This window comes from Mesoplodon bidens (genome assembly GCF_964165515.1).
Source record: "Mesoplodon bidens genome assembly, chromosome: 12".
Taxonomy (NCBI): Eukaryota; Metazoa; Chordata; class Mammalia; order Artiodactyla; family Ziphiidae; genus Mesoplodon; species Mesoplodon bidens.
This window is the reverse complement of record NC_138168.1, coordinates 33,511,687-33,531,000: the sequence shown is the minus strand read 5'-3', so window position 1 is coordinate 33,531,000 and position 19,314 is coordinate 33,511,687. Positions and strand designations below refer to the sequence as shown.

Below are 19,314 nucleotides of genomic sequence, written 5' to 3'. Positions count from 1 at the left end.
TATTGCTTTCCCCCTTTGAAATAACTTACAAATGAGCATATAAATAAAAAAACACTTCTTCTCAGTACAAAAGATAAATTTTAAAAAAGCATCCACGTTTGCAGCCCACATTTCTCTAGCAATGTTACCCATTTTCAGAGCTTTATCATTACATTCCCTTCACATAACACTCTTTACTTTTAGATTAATCTTCTGAAATGAGATGCTAAGGATTTGCATACAGATTTGACTATACAAAAATAGGTATGGAATTATTAATAGTCTCTATATGTTTTAATTTATCCTAGACTGGAGTACCCTTGCCTGCAGCAGTATTCCTGGCTTTGAAAGTCATCAAGCTGATTTGTCTGCTCTGGGTTATGATGCCACATGCTGCTATATTGCCCCCTGCAATCAAAGCACTTGCGAAGACAGATTCCATGCCTTCCTCTACTGAGTATATTTTATAGATTGGCAGTTTTGATCTCCCTCCCCCACCCCAGGGGGGATAATCTGCATCTTAACAGCTTTCTATAGATACATCTGCCATTAAATATGCCATCTCATATCAGCATCCGTTTTTAAAGCCAAGTTTTCCCTAACTTTGAAGTGCCACAGTCAAAGTTAAGACTTTTCAGCCAAAATTGAAAATGAACAATCCTGTCTTATACTTCTGAACTGTGACTTAAAGATATATGGCAGGTTCCCCCAAAGTCAAATAAGTCTTTAAAAACTGCCAGAAGGAATGAAAAGTTACCACCAAGCTACCAGCAGGGAGAAATGCTTTCTGTCATCAAGACAAGAGTAAAGCATTTTTCTTAAGCTTCCCTGTTCAACTCCCCACAAAACATTGTGACAAATGGATGAGTGCATGCCAAGGAGATGACAGGTGACTGCCAAACAAACAACCTCTGTTTCCACTACTGAGAGGTCACCAACTCCTAAACTCGTTGTGTTCAAAAGCAACAACTAGCCAATGCTGACAGTGTCCATAAAATAGTGTTTAGGAAAACAGCTCTCAATATTCGTTGGCCAGGGTAGCTCAAGTCTGGTGGCTCTGCTAATTTTTCTTCTTTTTTCAGGGATAGAAACACCTCTGTTGATAAATAGAGAGTCCTACACTAAACTCTTTAGTAGAAAAGAGTGGTACCTAATGCAGTGCTAGTACCCTTACTGGAACAGAGCAGGATGCAAAGAACTGAACGTGTCCATGCTCTTAGGGAAGATGCTCCAGGCTGGAATTCTGTGAGCCAGTTCAGGATTGTGGCAAACTATCTTGAGTTCTCTGCAGCTCTCTTGGAGGCCTGCAGTGCCAGCTTCACACTAGTCTAGGGGGTGCATTTCAGCAAAATGTGTGCCGTCAGCCTCCACCCCCAGCTCCTTTAGGACTCTATCCTTGGGGGAGCCATTTAACAGCCAAGTTCATGTCCTCACATGCAAAATGGAGACAGTGAGACCTCTCTCATAGGTTTCAGATGAACAAGAGTACTCGGTAAAGAGGCCAACCATACGGGAAGTTTACTACAATAGTGTAGTAGTGGGGCTTCCCTGGTGGCGCAGTGGTTAAGAATCCGCCTGCCAATGCAGGGGACACGGGTTTGATCCCTGGCCCGGGAGGATCCCACATGCCGCGGAGCAACGAAGCCCGTGAGTCACAACTACTGAGCCTGTGCTCTAGAACCCGCGAGCCACAACTACTGAGCCCGCGTGCCACAACTACTGAAGCCCACGCTCCTAGAGCCTGTGCTCCACAACAAGAGAAGCCGCTGCAATGAGAAGCCTGCGCACCACAACGAAGAGTAGCCCCTGCTCGCCGCAACTAGAGAAAGCCCGCGTGCAGCAACGAAGACCCAATGCAGCCAAAAATAAATAAATTTATAAATTTATTTAAAAAAATACTGCAGTAGTTTGTTTATAAAAATTTCTTGTCACTTTCACAAATGAGTATGTATGGAATATTGAAAAAGTAAGTATGAAATACTGAATTAATAAATGAATGAATTTTGTAGTCTGAAATAGATTCCTTATAGTTCTCTTTTCTAATAACCACAATTACTGGCTGGTTTATAAGGTATCAAAGACTTTTTCCTTGTTTAATAGTTTAAGCATCTCCTCTGTAAATTTGCTCCAATTCTCAAAAGACTAAAAACTTTACACTCATAGTCTAATTATCAAAAGCAGTAGGTGTGAGTTCATATGAGTCATTTTTAAGAGCCAAACTCATTAATATTCCTTGATAAAAGGGACACCATGAGAATATTTACAACGAATGCAAAAATAAACTTTTTATTATCTATTTTTACATGATATTAAACCATCCATATTTTGGGAGTGTTAATAATGCTACATAAACAATTAAAGCCAAGAATCTTTCTACTAAATTAGCATCTTGAATAGAAGCATACTTAATCCAGGCATCAAATTAAAGCTAGTATCCATATTATTTCTGTCACACTTGAGGAAACCACACAAATGGATGGGTTATTAATATATTCAAAATCCGCAAAGGAAGTCTCAAATTTACAAAATATCTATAAAGAAAAGGTTGATGCACTTGAAAATATAAATTATATTTATGTCACCTAGAGTGAACAAATATAAACTTGTAATCCAAAATATGTAAAGTATGCACCATGTGTTATTTTAAATAAGTGAACTAATAAATGGTGGTAAAATCTACCACAATGCAGATGTCAGCTGACCTTTAAAATCTCAATAAAATTTGCTCTAACTCCAATTCTTCATTCTGTAGAAAGTTGATATCCTGCCTCCAAAGATTTCTGAACGCTCCTAGCAGGGTTAAGTTCTCAAGGTCACCTCTGCCTGTCTCTAGTGTCCTGGTTTTGCTGTGTTCTTGTTGCATCTTTTTCCTCTTTCCTGCCATCAACCAAATTCTTCAGCCATTCCCCATTTCCATAAAGTAGCTTTAATTTTCTTCTCTCCTCTTGGGAATAAAGAAAACGACATATTTCTCATATTCTTAGATGGAGCAATTCAGCTCACTCTTTTTTCTACCTTCTTTTTCTAGATTCATCTAGACAGACACAAATGGATCATATAAACAAAGACTGTAATCACCATGAGAGGAATCTTAGAGCCAATGGGTGTTTTTTTAACTACTTAAACTACCAATTTTAAAGGCCACTAGACTACTATATTTTGATATGCAATCCTTTCAGAAAACAATGTTCTCATCTAAACCAATGTACTTTAGAGTACCTCCATATTATCACTGTTTCTGTACGTTTTTTTTTTTTTTTTTTGCGGTACACAGGCCTCTCACTGTTGTGGCCTCTCCCGTTGCGGAGCACAGGCTCCGGACGCGCAGGCTCAGCGGCCATGGATCACGGGCCTAGCCGCTCTGCGGCATGTGGGATCCTCCCAGACCAGGGCACGAACCCGTGTCCCCTGCATCGGCAGGCAGACTCTCAAACACTGCGCCACCAGGGAAGCCCTCTGTATGCATTTTAACTTTATATTATTGTTTATGTTTTCGAAACTAAACTATAGAAACACAAAAAGGAAGACATTATATAGCTCAGCTCTGTGCCCGAAGAAAGATGGTCAGTTAAACAATTAAAGACAATCAAATGATTACTGATTCTACACAAATCTCCAGGTATGATTACTCTTCTATGTATCATTTACTTTCAGTCATGCCATTTGGAAGTTCTTTTTACAATATAAGCACCTGTTTTGAGACCTTTGTTGTAACTGGTTTGTGAGGTTTCGTGGAAAAAGTATGGTTTTCAAACACCAGAGACACAGAGATCAAATTCCAGCTTTGTCAAATACTTGCTGTGTGATCCAGAAAAATCATTTCACCTCTTTAAGCCTCATCTCTTGAGGAGCAGTGTGAGGGGAAACCAAGTGCTACTTCGGAATAAAGGGAAGTCAGTTTAGGATGAAAGCTTTGATAATTATTTTGGAGAATGTAGGTGATCCGACTGCTTTCTTCAAACCACTGAGCTCTTTTAAAAGGTTTGTAGAATGGTTCATTTCAGTTTGGCTTCCATTTCAGTACAATACTGTAATGGTTTTGTTTTCATCTCTTTCAGATGGAGAGTAGTAAAGGCTGGGGCAGAAGTGAAAACAGAGAAGAAAAAGTAACTGCTGTGGCCAGCTGGTTGCTGGAATCTGAAGCAACAAAGAAGATTTCACTCTTAGTGGAATTCCAGTCCACTAGGAAGCTTTAAGTGGAGTGTCAAGCTATGAAGCCCGAACCCTCTCCCAGGGGCAACAAACAGACCCTCTCCGGTACCCGCTCCCACAACACGACACACTTATTTCTCCCTCAAGCAAACCTTAAGTCCTTGACCGTCACCTAACTGGGATCCCAGCATGCTGAACTCTTCCAGTAAGATCCTCTGGGCTCTTCCCAGCCTAAAAACCTTCCATCGTGAGTGAATCCAAGGATTTTCCCTCTCCAGTTCTCTGCTGAGCACCACCAAAACACAGAACAGAAATTTGCAAACTGGGATACCATAATTTCGTGGTTTCCAACTTAGTGTGGGCTCTGACGCAATTTTGTTAAACATGTCAGTTCCCTCTGTTTTCTCTCAGCAGCTTTTCCCAAGGCCACTCTCCTCAGGCCCTCTACCTGGTCCTGACACGGCACGATCTCCACAGACAACCCCGCCCCTCCCTTGACTCCATGGCAAGGACCCTCTGCAGGTCCCTGCCCCTCCTCTCTGAGCTTACCTAGGTCCACATCCACATCCAGCATTGCCTCCTGCCCTGGAGCTGGAGGGGTCTCTCTTCTTCCTGTCCAAGACTGAACCCCTCCCAAACTCCCTCTGGCCTCTTCGGGGCCCTGCGTCTGTGGTCAATATTGTTACGCCCCAGACTTATCCCCATTCCTGGTACCTAGGAGCTGCTCTCAGCATTTACCAACCAGAGGACGCCCCTACTCCCTTCACTTCAACTTCACTAATTCCCCTTAGCTACAGATGTGCTTAATGCGCTCACATCCTCAAAAACAGTTCCCTCCTTTGACCCTGGATTTCCTCCGTAGCTACTCTCTCTTCTCTCAGCCAAACTTCCTTCTTTTTCTTTCCTTCCATCTTTCCTCCTTTTTTCTTCCTAAAGCCAAAATGTTATTTATTAATTTATAATGAAAAATACGGGAACTTCCCTGGTGGTCCAGTGATTAAGACTCTGCGCTCCCAACGCAGGGGGCGCGGATTCGATCCCTGGTCAGGGAACTAAGATCCCATGTGCCGTGCGGCGTGGCCAGGAAATTAATTAATTAATTAATTAATTAATTTTTAAAAAAGAAAAAGAAAAATATGGCTGTCACCCGGACTGAAGTATGTGTGTACCTAGAAACAGCACAGTCTCTCCCTGTCGGCCAGAGCACAATAATCGGAAAGTTGCTGGGTAAGCTCAGGTTCAGGGAGCCAAGTTTAGATGAAATCCCAGCTTTGTGAAAAGGTGGCCTATGTACCTGCAGCTGTTACTTCCTCAGTCTCCACCCACACCTTCAACCACTGCATTCTAGCTTCCACCTTCTTCTGCTCTCCGGAAACCGCTTTCACTGAAATTACCAAGCAGTCCCTGACTGAAACTGCAGAGGAGGCATTCTGGACTTAGATGTCCCCACAGTACTGGACACGTCTCACGCACCCTTCGGCTTCGGCTTTGGTTTCTACACCACGCCTCCTCCTCCGGCCTTGCCCGTCGCACATTCTCAGCTCCTTCCTTAGCTCCCCCTCCTCTGCGCCCTCCTGGCCAGTGCTTCCCCACCTTCTGCCCCCTTGCACACCACCTCTGGCCCCTCTGTGTCCTCATACTCTCCACCACCTTCTCATCGCGCCTGATTTGCTGCCAGAAACTCCTCACATCCATTTGTTCTGAGAAACAGGAGGCAAGGTTCTATCTCTGAGTTTGAGGAGAGTGAGGGCATTACAGCTGGTGAAGGAGAGTGGATGAGACCCTAGTGGCAGGATGTAGAGAGGGCTTGGGGGCTGAGTGGATACATGTGCCAAGCCTCCTGTCAGCTGGCCTCCTCCCACCGGGCTCAGCTCCCTGGGTACAGGCACAAAGCGAACCATTGGGTTTGCCCAACAGTGTGTGCCTGCCAGAGGGCAAGAGAGTTATTGAAATGGCTGCACCATGAAGCCCAAGCCTGAGCACAGGGAGGGGTAAATGGGCAAGTGGGAAGCAGCCAATGGACCTGAGGCCAAGGGAGGCTGAAGGTGCCACAAACTTCTGTGAAGCCTCTCGTGCCCCTGCACTGATTACTTCCTGCTTCACACTACTTCTGTACCTTGTAAAGCTGTCTATCATCACACCCACACACACCACACACTTTACTGTAATCATCCGTTTAAAAGCTGTGAGCCCGGACTTCCCTGGTGGTGCAGTGGTTAAGAATCTGCCTGCCAATGCAGGGGACACGGGTTCAAGCCCTGGTCCCGGAAGATCCCACATGCCGCAGAGCAACTGAGCCCGTGCACCACAACTACTGAGCCTGCGCTCTAGAGCCCACGTGCCACAACTACTGAGCCCGCAAGCCACAACTACTGAAGCCTGCGTGCCTAGAGCCCGTGCTCCGCAGCAAGAGAAGCCACCGCAACAAGAAGCCCGCACACCGTGACGAAGAGTAGCCCCCGCTCACCGCAACTAGAGAAAGCCCACGCAGCAACGAAGACCCAACACAGCCATAAATAAATAAATTTATTAAAAAAAAAAAAAAAAAAAAACTATAAGCCCCGGCGTGGGACCTGTCTTTGTGGCTCCCGCACTAGCCTGGAACAAGACTCAGGGAGGTGAGGAAACTTGCTCAGCATCTCCTGGTTGGTTGAAGTGGATCAAATTTCACACTTGCATGTGCCCTCAATCTGTGACCTCAGAGCACCACAGTCAGCCTCTGCCATGCCCCCATTAGTTCCTAATATGTTGTATACAATTTTTTTAGATGCAAGTAAAATGATATTTGCACAGTAAAGTTACAGCCATGGCATTTTTTAAATGTTAATGATGCTTTATACCGTTCTAATTGTAAAGTTCCTTTAGTAGGTTTGAATAAATTAAAGTTACTTGAAATGGAGCAACGCAAACTTCATCTAAATTTAATCAAGATGAAAATAAATATATCTTCTAGGGAGTTAAAGAAGCCCTAACAAATGTTCTTTCATTAGTGAAATACCTGAAAAACTCTTTGATTGTCAGCTCCTGGAGGGCAGGAAGTGTGTCTGCTGAATTATTCTTATTTATCTATGAACCAGCACTGACTTTAATAAAGATGTAGCATTCACCAAGAGAATCAAGAAAACACTAAGTGCCGCTTTTGAGGAAATGCAGTACCATTTGTCTTATTATTGCAGTTTTAAAGCACTAATTTTGTGGATAGCTTCCTATTATCCTGCTGCCATTTGACAAAAATGAAAAGGTAAGTTATTCTGCAAGATGAGCTCAGGATTCATTTTCACTCACAAAAAAGGCTCGTTTTAGTAGTTCACAAACAATATCTTACAATGGGGAGCATACCTTTTAAAGCACAACGGCAGGATATTTAATGCTTATTTTACTTCAGTATTGTGAATTTCAAGTAGAAATGATGTGGAGCATTTGTGAATTGGGTCACGATGTCAAATGCTAGAGGAGCCTGTAAAATCTGACTATCTCTAACATCTTAAATTACATGCTAATGGGCATATCTATACAGCCTAGTTTTCTGAATTCATCTTTGCCTGTCTCCTTTTTAAAATCACGGACAGGTTTCCAGGTATCCTGACCCTAAAATGGACAGAGAGGGGGAGAGGGTATGTATAGAGAGGGAGCACACTGGAAATATCGAGTCCCTAAAGAAACATTCACTTTGTGTTCTGTGGAACAGAAATAAGCTCCCCAAATCCACATCCTATAATCCTTACTACCTTCACCTCAGGCAAAGCTTACAAAATACCAGAAGGATGCCAATGACCCAATCCCCCATCAATTAAACCGGAAATATTTAATTATTTGGTAAAGGATAAGGAATAGCCTCGAACATTTTCGTCTGCTCCAAAAAAAATCAGGGTAACACTTCTAAATCAGAGATAGGGTAAAATATACCTGTCTTTTTTTTTTTAAGGAGCCCATAGCAACCCCTCCCTATCCCTGGTTAGAGTCACAATTGATTTATTGTAAGCTGAGCCAGAGGAAAGAGGCAGACGACTGAAGGTATTAGAAATGTCACTGGTGATTTCCTCTTCTTTCCAATTAAAGGTATAGTACTGTACACAGGGAAGTGAGTTTTTCATCTCAAGTACACAGTAGGGAGAATCAAACCTGAGAAAATTGTGATTGTTTTCATTAAGTATGGTTAACACAGGCAGCATATATTACTGCAAAAGAAGAACAAAGGAAATGTATTTCCTTTCATAGTAGGGGAAAAACAAAGTGATAGCAGTATGGACTGTAATAAGTTGATGCATTTAATACAACGGAAAAGGAAACATACAGACCCATACATGGAAAGAGAAGTCAGCTTGATACCAGGTTGATAGATCTAGCCAGGCAAACATAAGTTTCAGTGCTTTCTTAAGGCCTCACTAAAGATGGTATTAAGTAGTCGTATTTTGAAGACTACATAAGGGAAACTCCAGCACGTTTCTTAAAAGCTAGTTTTATAGCCCCAAAATAAAAGTAAGTAAGGAATAATTATTAATCTAATTATGAGAAACATATACAAAATTTAGAAAATGCAATGCAAAATTTAGGAGTGCAGTACCTTAGCAATATATGAAAACTAAATGAGTCAAAGGAAGGGATGTAAGTTGGAATAAAATATAAATTATACTGATTTCATAAATCCATCACTGTTTTGTTATCTAAGTCAAGTACAGATCTGTTCCTTCTAATAGCAAGGATTTATTTGCAGCCAAGTTTAAGGTTTCTTCAACAAATCTAACAGGATACAGTCCTGGTGGATTTTTTCTTAAATACTGAAATGTATACTTAAAGAAAAAGGAATAAGTCACCAGATAAATGAGGTCTTTATCTAAATATATCTACATATACTAACATACACACTCATATCTAATGTTTATTAGGTATACAGGACCAGTAATTGTTGGATACACCTCATTTATCCTTTCTTGGTCCCAACCTTAACTTCATTCATTAATTATTGAGCACTTAAACCCAGACATGAGCTAGGTTTCTTCAATAAAAATCAGTGAATTGCCAATAATTGAGGCACTACCCAGAGCAGCCAAGACTACAGCTGTATCCCTAGTCATTGAGGAGAGCAGAAGGAAACATGGGCAGAGTCCAGTGAATTTACTTTAAGTGCAAGGGGGAATTTTGTGAGAGCAGATGTTAAACTAGAGAAGATTATTCAAGGAAGCTTAGAAGTCTTCACAAGTATACTTAAAAGTGATTGTTTCTTCTGAGTACAAACATCTCAAAGTTACTCTTAGTAATTAAGTTGTTTGATTTTTCTATTCCGCTTTGTCCTTGACATAGAAATTCAGTGAGATCCATCTGGGTCACAAAATGAGTATCCTCCAGCTGAGAGAAGATGCAACTTTCTTCCCTAATAGGCAAACCTTTCAAAGGAGGACATTTGAGGACTTTCCAATAATAGGATGGGAACCACAAGGTGATAATGTGATGTCAATAACACATGCCTCACAGGCTCCTTCTGTACCAGTGAAAAGTCAGCCATGAGGGGTTGGAAGAAGCATGTGGGTGTGAGTGAAACAAGACTGGCAACGAGCAGATAACTGCTGAAGCTGGGTTATGGGCACATGGGATTCATTATACTAGTCTCTCTCCTTTTATCATAATCAAAAGGCTTCAAACAAAACCAAAGACAAAAAAAGAAAGTAAACTAAAATAATCAGAACCCCCAAATAATCAGGAAGAATGGGAGAGTAAACAGGAATAAAGGATTGGGATGGCATGAGTAACTACAATTCGCAGATAACAGAAAAACGTTATTTTAGCCAATAACTGAAATCCCTTCCCTCAGTGCACAGCATGGCTCCTACCTGGATCTATTCCCATTGCTTTACTCATCCAAATGGATTAACTGGGCTTTTACTTCACCTGCCCTGTCTTTGATAGACTGGCTCCTAGTCAGGCAGCCCAAGGTGAAAGGAAAAGCCAAGGACCTGGATAAACCACAATGTGTGCAATACAGTCCATGAATATCAAAAACTGACAATCTAAACAATAGAAGGTTTGGTAGAAAAAGAGATGTGATAGGCCATTCATTTCCATCTTGAAATTTTACTCCATTCATCACTCAGAAAGTCATAGAAAGGTCAATTACCTCCCCATACACTGCTCTCTATAGAATGGTGCTCAATAAATGACCATTAATTAGCTAAAATGGCATCCTTGGCCAAATCGTTCAGATACACATGGTCACCACTACCAAAGCCTGACTTGTCAATTTATGCCACAGTGAAAGTGTTTTGTAATAAATCCAACGTATGAGGCATGTTCTACCTGATATCCAAAGAAGACCATCAGCCACATAGCCAGCGTGACAGGAGAGGGACCGGTCAAAGGGCTGGACGAAAGTCCACTTGTTCTTCTTGGGGCAATATCGCTCAACGGTCGGCAGGACCTGGCGGAGTTCATTCCTGCCCCCAGCCGCATAGAGGTACTCATCCATGGCTCCCAGAACGAAATGCTCCCGGCAGTTTTTCATGGGTGCTATCTCTGCCCAGGAATTACTGCGGGGGTCATAGCGACAGGCAGTCCTCACGGCACACGTCCGGCCGCTGGCGTGCTCAACTTCCCCTCCTGCTACAAACAGGAAGTCCCCCATGACTGCCACACAATGGTGGCTCCTTCCTACGGGCATGGGAGCCAGCTCACTCCAGTTGGCAATGGCAGCTATGAGGGCATTCTCCTGGTCCACGGGATTGAAGTACCGAAGTTCCTTGACTTTACAGACCTCACGCTTCTTCCCACCAATGATGTACAGAGTATCTGACTGGAAGCGCGGTTTGGTCCTGCGAGTCTGCCACACGGGCTGTGCGTAGATGCTCTGGTGGTACTCCAGGGCCTCGTTGACGAGAGCTGTTGCGGTTTCACTTGCCTGGACGAGGGGGTGGGACAGGGCAACTGTATGGAGAGTGTCCACGTCCATCAGGCCAAAGCGGATGTACTGCAGGAGCTCATCCATGTACTGGTAATGGCAGCTGTGTTCCAGCCACCTCACAGCTAGCTGAAACACAGGCAGGGAGGTGGAGAGAGCACGAAGGTAAGAAGGAGCCGAAGCAACGTGGCACAGAGGCCGGCCTCCATGTATTCCTTCAGACTCTTAATAACACTTTTATTTTTTCTAACAAACCACAGAACACTCAAACATTGTTATACCCAGTTGAGGGATTTTTTTTTCCTTTCCACATCAGCAGAGACACAAAAGAACTCAAAACACTGTTGGAGAGATTAGGAACAATGTCAAGCAACACGGACATGACCTAAAGGATCACTTGAGGTGAACAACAGTTACTTTTCAAAGAATGAGAATAAGATTGTGAAATAGCCTGTTCCCTTAGGTTTCACGCATAAGATGCTTGGTTCGCCCCACCACCAGGATATGTCAACGGTGAGCCATGTCATCAGTTCAAGCAACATATGTCAACCTGTGAGCCAAGGTGCTGTGTCAATACGAGTAATGTGAGAAAATATGTGATCATCTGAGACCACAGGGTGCACTTGAGAGAAAATCAATACGACACTAGTAGCAAGATTTAGAAAGAAAAAGGACTTTTTTCCCCCCCTGCAACTTTTGTAGGTATATCAGTCAGGAAGCAAGAGAAGAAAAAGGAAGATTGCAACCTAACAATTTATTTTACTTTTTCTCAACTAGTTTTCATCTTGAAAATAGTTGTTGTTTGTATGTGTAAGATACGGGCAATTTGTTAGAGCCATTTTCATAAAAACAGGATACAGAGGAGATTATCTTTGTGTTATGGACACAAGAGCAGAATGTAATCCTAACCTTTTTGATTAGGTCTAGATCTCTTTCAAGAAGGAAAGGGGTAAGAACTTTAGGCTACAGATAAATAGAATTTCTTAAAACTAAAGCAGGTGCATTAAGTCATAAATAACAAAATTGAATAGTAGTTTAGAAAATAATATCAACAAAAATCCAATTCATGTTATGGAGCACCTGAAGTAACTTAATTAATGTGACTTAATATTTAAGTTTGGCAAAGCTTTCCACACATCAGCATAGAGAAGTATATCTAATATCTCCAGTCAACATATTTGATAGAATTTATTCTTAGCAGTACCTATATTAAACTAGATCTCCTAAGCAATATAAATGTGGACCTGAAGCAATTAGCATAAAAAAAGTAAAGAAAATACTGAATAATTCTGCTGTGTTTTACTTGCTTTCTGACCAGTGGAATTGGGGTTCTGGGCTTCCTTTTTCAGCTGATTCATTGAACTGGGAAAAATGTCTACGGAGAAGACAGAAAGAAATGTAGTGCCCTCAGACCATTACTCCTTGACAAATGTGAGCTGGGTTTTCATCCTTGTGAAAAGGATCACTAAACTGTCTGAAGCATTAGATGATTTCAGGCTTTCAGAGTTTCTGTATCCATTTGACAAATGGCTCTAAAAGGCAAGGCATATTTTGGGCATGCCTTTTTAGTTTTCCAGATGAAGAGAATGTAGCAAGTGAGTTTGCTTCCAATATATACTGAATTGCATCTCTAAATGAATAATGAGTGAAGAGAAATGGAAAAAGAATGTCACTGGTTGCCAGGTAGCCTACGGATGCCACGGAGGCAGACACAATGGAGGGCAGGTGAGTGACACTCTATGGCTGTTCTTTTAGAAACTAGTATTTTTTATTTAAATAAGATAGTAACCTGATGAAAAAAAAAATTACCTGTGTATGGTAACACAGTAATAATCAAAGATAGTGCAGAAGAAAAATGTCACTCATCAATCACCAAGTCTCTGCCGGAAGTGGAGAGTTTTCCCACAGGCAACATCCTGGTTTTTCTCCACCCTAATTTTAGAAGTTTCAAGAGATGGGTTCCAATTAGAATTCTACAACTTAATAAATGATTTTCCATTCTTTGCCCATAGAGCTTTCAAAAGTTTTCAGGGATAAAGTCATCCCACTCAAGGTTACTCCTTATGCACAAAGTAAAATTTTCTGAAACTTAATCTTTCATATTGCTCCTAATTTGAGTAATTCCAGATGGTACTGCTTTGTTTTGTAACGAATTTCTTAGCATCCTGATATCCTAATGTTTCTGCATCTTGCATATGGATACTACAGGAAAAAAGCACTGGAGAAAGAGCAAATAAACATTCATGTCTCTATAGCCTCTTTTTATAGCACAGTGCTGCCCATTTAATTACTTTTCTCCTTCCTCATAAATCAGTTCTTCCTATGCCCTAATCAATCTTCTAGCCCATCTCTTAACACTCTCTGATTTACCTTTATCTTTCTAGCAAAGAGGGTCACTTACTGTATGAAAGATATACAAGCCACAACTAGACTCTGCCTTTAAGAAAATTTCTAAGGAATCAAACTAGCAGTGGAACAGTGACCACTGTTACCTATCTCTGATTCATTTCTGGCTTTCTGTCTACTTATCACCCCTTATGTCACAATATCATGATGGTTTCCATGTTCAATTTCCCCAAATACTATGTATTACAAAATACTTTGTGAACATACATTTAATTTGCATTTTCTGGGATAATGTTTATCTTATTTATTGCCAGTATGTTTAACTTCTCACATTTTTCATATAATTTTCACACATTTATTATTTATAAATATTTTCAGACTATACAAGTCATTCATACTTGTTGGGTTTATCTTTTCTCCAGATCAAAGGTAAATATAACTTACAATTCTGCCAACTTTGAACCAATCTCACCTGGATATAGTATTATTTACAGATTTAAATCCAGTGCTTCTCAAACCTAACATGTGCATGAATTACCTGGTGTTTCTGGGCAAAATGCACATTTTGATTCAATAGGGAGGAGGAGGAGGATTGCAAGTCTGCATTTCTAACAATCTCCCAGGTGAGGCACATGCTGCTAGTCCATGGACCACGTTTTGAGTAGGAAGGTTTTAGACAGATTCCCATTTATGAGACTGTAAATTGCTGCTTTATAAGAGTAAACGAAGTCTGTTGTTTCAAATTTTAAAAGGCTTAAATTAAATGAAGTTTAAGTAGGATGCTTTAGTAAAGATATAGGGCATGTGTAGCTAATACCATAGGTAAGACAGCATATTTCCTTTGTAGTAAGATATGGGTAAGCTCTTACTATGGGTAAGACAGCATATTTTGAGATCTTGGCTCTATAAATCCACGGCTGATTCTGATAGCATAAAGGTAAGTCATATAAAAACTCTGTGCAGTTTTGCTTTTGCAATAATACATAAACAAAAGTAAAAGTGTTACTGTACTCAGTTTTTACTTTGGTGAAAATATAAAAGAGAAAAATCACTGAAATCATGGATAACTCTTACTTATCCAAATAATGGAAGAAATGTCAAAGAAAATCCAAAACAACGGGCCACCTCAAAAACACTTCTATACCGTGAACCTCTCCAGAGCACTATTCATTGCCATGTTGAGTTAAGGGCAGGGTGGTAGAGGCAACCCTGGAGCCCATTTTAAGAGGTTTAGAAACTACAGTAAACAGAAGGCTGGTTCATCATCAGGGCATCATGGAACACAAAGACCACAGGTAGCTTTGTAGTGTATTTTGGGGCTTAACGTTTGAAAATGTTTATTCTGAGAACTTTTGGCTTTTAATGATACTACACTTAGAAAGCATAACCCAGGGAAGGCTAAAATCCTATTCTATCTTACTTATTCTGGCACACTGACATCCCCATCAACCTAAACTCTAGAATATTTTAATTGGGTGGTGGGGGGCGGGAATGGAGCATATAGTGAAAGTTTTATCTCAGACTCTTTAGGTGACAAAGCCAGCAACAGTGGAAAAGAAATCAAGGATTCAGTTTGGGAGGGCAGATCAAAGAGTACTTAGGGAACAGGGCAATTAGGCAAGATGTTTCCTAAACCATCTGAAACACAGGGACTGTCATCTGCAAAGACTATAGGAGATCTCCCAAGCACCCTACCTAACCCAATCTAGTACATCTTACCCTGAGGGAGAATTGTTCCTTCCTAAAAGGAGCACTGGCTACAGCTTCTTCCAACGTCAACTCATCTCATCCTCAGAGTCTTGATAAGAACAGTGTCTGGAGAATTGCTCCTTCCTAAAAGGAGCACTGGCTACAGCTTATTCCAACGTCAACTCAGCTCATCCTCAGAGTCTTGATAAGAACAGTGTCTGGCAGGTAGTAGGCTAAACATAATTGTTGCAGAATGGAAAATCCTTTATAACCATTCTTGGGCTATTTGTCATATTTCTCTTGAACCAACAACATCAGTTCCTTAATATATTTATCTATCTATCACAGTCTTCATTTTCCTATTTTATTATCTCATCTTTGTGGCTTTCCTATAAAGCCCTTATAAGCTCACAAAACTCCCCACAGCAGCATGCGATGTACTGGACTTACTTATGTAAGACCCTTGTTTTACTCCCTCCATAACTGGTGCTGGTCACCTCTATTTGACATTCTTGGCAATGCAATGAACATCGTAATCTGTTAACCCTCAAATATAAAGTATTAGGGCAAGAAGAAACTTTAGAGTACTTTTGGTTCAAGCTTCTCAATTTTACTAGTAGAAATAAAATCCAGACAAGCTATTTGACTTACTGCAAGTCATGCAGCTGATTAATGGAAAAGCTGCAACCAGAAATCCAGTTTTCAAGTTATATAATGTGTTCTATTATGTCATATCATTATTTTTCCATCAATAATTATTTTAAGATAGAATCCAAGCACTCAAAACCAAATGCACTCAAAACCAAACTTAATGTCCATATTGTCTATATTAGAAAACTAAAGTCTGTTTTTTAAAAATGTATACTTTGCTTCTAGATAGGTGACGATATTTTTCAATGAGCCTCATTTACGGATTACTTTTGTATAAAAACCATGCATTTAATTGAATGGATTAAAGAGTTTGTAAGTAAAGAATAAGTCTTTAGGGGAAAGGGCATCCTTTGAGTATTGAATTATTGTTTCACTTTTTATGGGAATATGTATTTATACTCTAGGTTATTCCTTGTTAACTAAACCTGGCTCAAAAATATATGGAAAATAATCCCTTCCTTTTAGTGTTCTCAGTGTATCCCCACTGACTGCTATTCTGTGAATAGAATATATAATACATAATACTAAATATAAAAGTATATAATTTTAAATTATGCAAAATTTTCTCTAATTCAATTAAAATATATTATCTACTCATATGTATTTCAGAAATATGTCAATTATATGAAAGAATGTTACATTCCTAATATTATAAGCCCTCAAGTTATGATCCAAATTCCTTTACTGTTCTTGCTCAAACACACCCAGATAGAAGCTGCTGTTCTAAACTCTACCTCTGCTTATATATGTCCATACGTATGTGTACTACCCAACGTGACCCCGAAGCAATGCCAAAACAATAAGAAATTTTACACTCACATATTTCCTGGAAAATATATGAATGATGAAGTCATCTCAAATCCAAGAATACACATTAATGCACTCTTCCATAAAACTGCCTTTATATCTTGCAAACATATATTAAAAATGCCCTTTACAAAAGCAGTTCTCATCAGATGAGTGATCAAATGTCTTTAACTAACGCTGACAAAAGATAAAGCTCTTACAACACTGTTGAAAAGCAGTAACTATTTCTTTCTCTTGGTTCACAAGAATTCTTTTTCACTGAAGAGGGTATTCTCATCACAGAATTCCTCAGTCAGAGCTGAATAAGCAAGAACCGGTATTTTTGCCCACAGTCTGATTCTGCCCCCTTGGCCTGGGCCAGCTATAATTACTCTCCTATTTTAAAACCTGGTTGCAGACAGCTTTGCTGAAGGGACAAACTGAGCCCCGCCTTTTGCAGGAGCCCATGCTGTGAAGGCACAAGTGTCTAGATCCTTGCCAGTCCTGTCATCCCACTGAGATAAGCCAGGGCACCAGTCTCCCCTCAGTGTCCAAAAGGCAGCACAAGTTCCACGGTTCTGCAAATTCAGAAAGGAACAAAGGAAGGGCACAGGAACAAATAAGCAACCACCTGGCATTCCTGAAGCTCCATCAAAGAGCCTGGGTTGTTAAAGAGCACTTGGGCAACAAGGAGTGGGGAGCCATGAGAGAATGCGTTAATAGAATGGATGACAATGCACAGACAGAATTTTTCCTTTCCAAACAGAGGATCAAGGATGCTCACCATCTTCTAATCCATGTCCTCAAAGGGAAGTTGCACTGACTATTATATATTGCATTCAAGTACACTATCTCATATATTATTTTATAATGCCTTAAATTCAAATAAACGTAAACATAAAACTTTAGCAAGATACCCTTTTAATATTATAAAGTTTCTTTAGATGATAAATGTGGAAAGTTTCCCTCCTGTATGTGAACAGGTGTTGAGACTTGCCATGTTAAACTACTGATACATGGAATCTCATTTCTTTAACGTGAGTCATGTTAAAGCTCTAAATAGTGACATATTAAACCAGAATAATGACTGACAGAGAGAGGAAAGTTCATATTAATAAAAAAAATGCACAAAATTTTATAGCCCTACTCTCTTCTTTGAGACCAAATGAAAGATTTCTGTTCAAAAAGGCAATATTCCTATCAAAAGACCCCAGAAACTAGGGACATAAGATCAGGGTATGTTGCTCTACCAGAACAGTGAAAACGGTACAATGGAGGAATATTAAAAATTAAAACAGTGCTCACTTGAGTGCTATAATTAAAACTGTGTCAACATTTTGCTTGTAAAACAGATTTTTCAAGGGAGGTTGTACATTAACCATTATAGCTGACTACAAACTTATAAAAGACACAGGCTATTTTTTCCTCTAAGAAATATATTTCAATAGAATAAAATCTGATGCAGTCCCAGGTTCATATACTGTCAGAAAGAAAAACCTGACAGATTTTAAAAAGAATATTCAGTTTAGTAGATATGATAATAACACATTCTTTCATTGTTCATTTAAAATTTTATGAAGCTGGAAGACTGACAAATGCTCTTATTTTCACCTTTAGCAAAAAATTTGTGCTTTGATAATACTCTGGTTTCTCTTCATATTGCATAAATCTTTTGCCTTTTACTAAAGATTTCCGTGGAAAAGAACAGTTATGAGGGTTTTTTTCAGGGGGTTAAAAAAAAAAAACATGATGTATACAACTTACCCTCAAATGGCTCAGGAAAAAAAAAGCACACGTGTGCGTGCGCTCTCTCTCTCTCTCTCTCTCTCTCTCTCTCTCTGTTTAGATATCTATCTATTCTCCTACTACATATATCTACAGATATTTATGGATAGATAGATATCTAGAGAGTGAGACAGAGACAGAGAACATATGATAAAGCAAATGAAGTAATTTACTTAAGAAATGAGCAAATCATATGGGTGTTCTTTACTATTCTTATTCTTGCAACTTTTCTATAAGTTTGAAATTATTTTTAAATAGAAAATTCAAAGAACAAAAAAGTGCTGATAACCATCTTTAATACATTTTTTTTTTCAAAAAAGTACATACTGCCAAGCATCAAAAGCAGGAGCCCTTGCAATCAAGGATGTCTCTTTCCCGTAGACAGCGATAAACACATAGGAATGGAGGAATCACAAGGAAACCTGTCCTGAGGCATGCCACATTTAAGTTCCAGGTATTTGTGAGGACAAATACAAGTGACCTGAGTTGGTTCAGTCTTATAACACAAGGCGATTTTTTAAAAGGTAAATTGTGTATCAAGATGAAGAGAAAACAAAGATAGGAAAAGAGATGAGGTTAGTATACTGTGATGTCTTTTCCACCTCGAGAACTGGCCACCAATTTGAGCTGATCTTTGAAAAGTCAGTACAAAGAACAGCAAGAGTATGTAGCCGACACTGGACCAGTCATTTGGCTTCTCATCTGTAAAACGAGTGAGTTGATGAGAGAGTCTCTTTAATCTCTAGTATGTATGTCACTTACAGATCCACCAAAAAGTAATATTTTAAAGTAGAATCCTCATATACACACTACTATATATAAAAGAGATAACCAACAAGGACCTACTGTATAGCATAGGGAACTATACTCAATATTTTCTAATAACGTATAAGGAAAAAGAATCTGAAAAAGAATATATACATATATATGTATGTATGTATAACTGAATCACTTTGCTGTACGCCTGAAACCAACACAACATTGTAAATCAACTATACCTAAAAAAAATAATAATAAAAATTTTTAATTAAAAGTTT

General features: G+C 39.8%; 1 protein-coding gene across 4 annotated transcripts in view; it reads right to left on the bottom strand.

The window, feature by feature from the left end:
- Positions 1-19,314, bottom strand: part of KLHL32 (kelch like family member 32) — a 223,371-nt gene that overhangs the window by 41,811 nt on the left and 162,246 nt on the right. For all 4 annotated transcript variants that reach the window (XM_081250418.1, XM_081250420.1, XM_081250417.1 and 1 more), the window contains one exon: positions 10,423-11,149. In XM_081250418.1, coding sequence (XP_081106544.1) covers positions 10,423-11,149 — 727 coding nt within the window. The remainder of the gene's footprint in view (positions 1-10,422; positions 11,150-19,314) is intronic.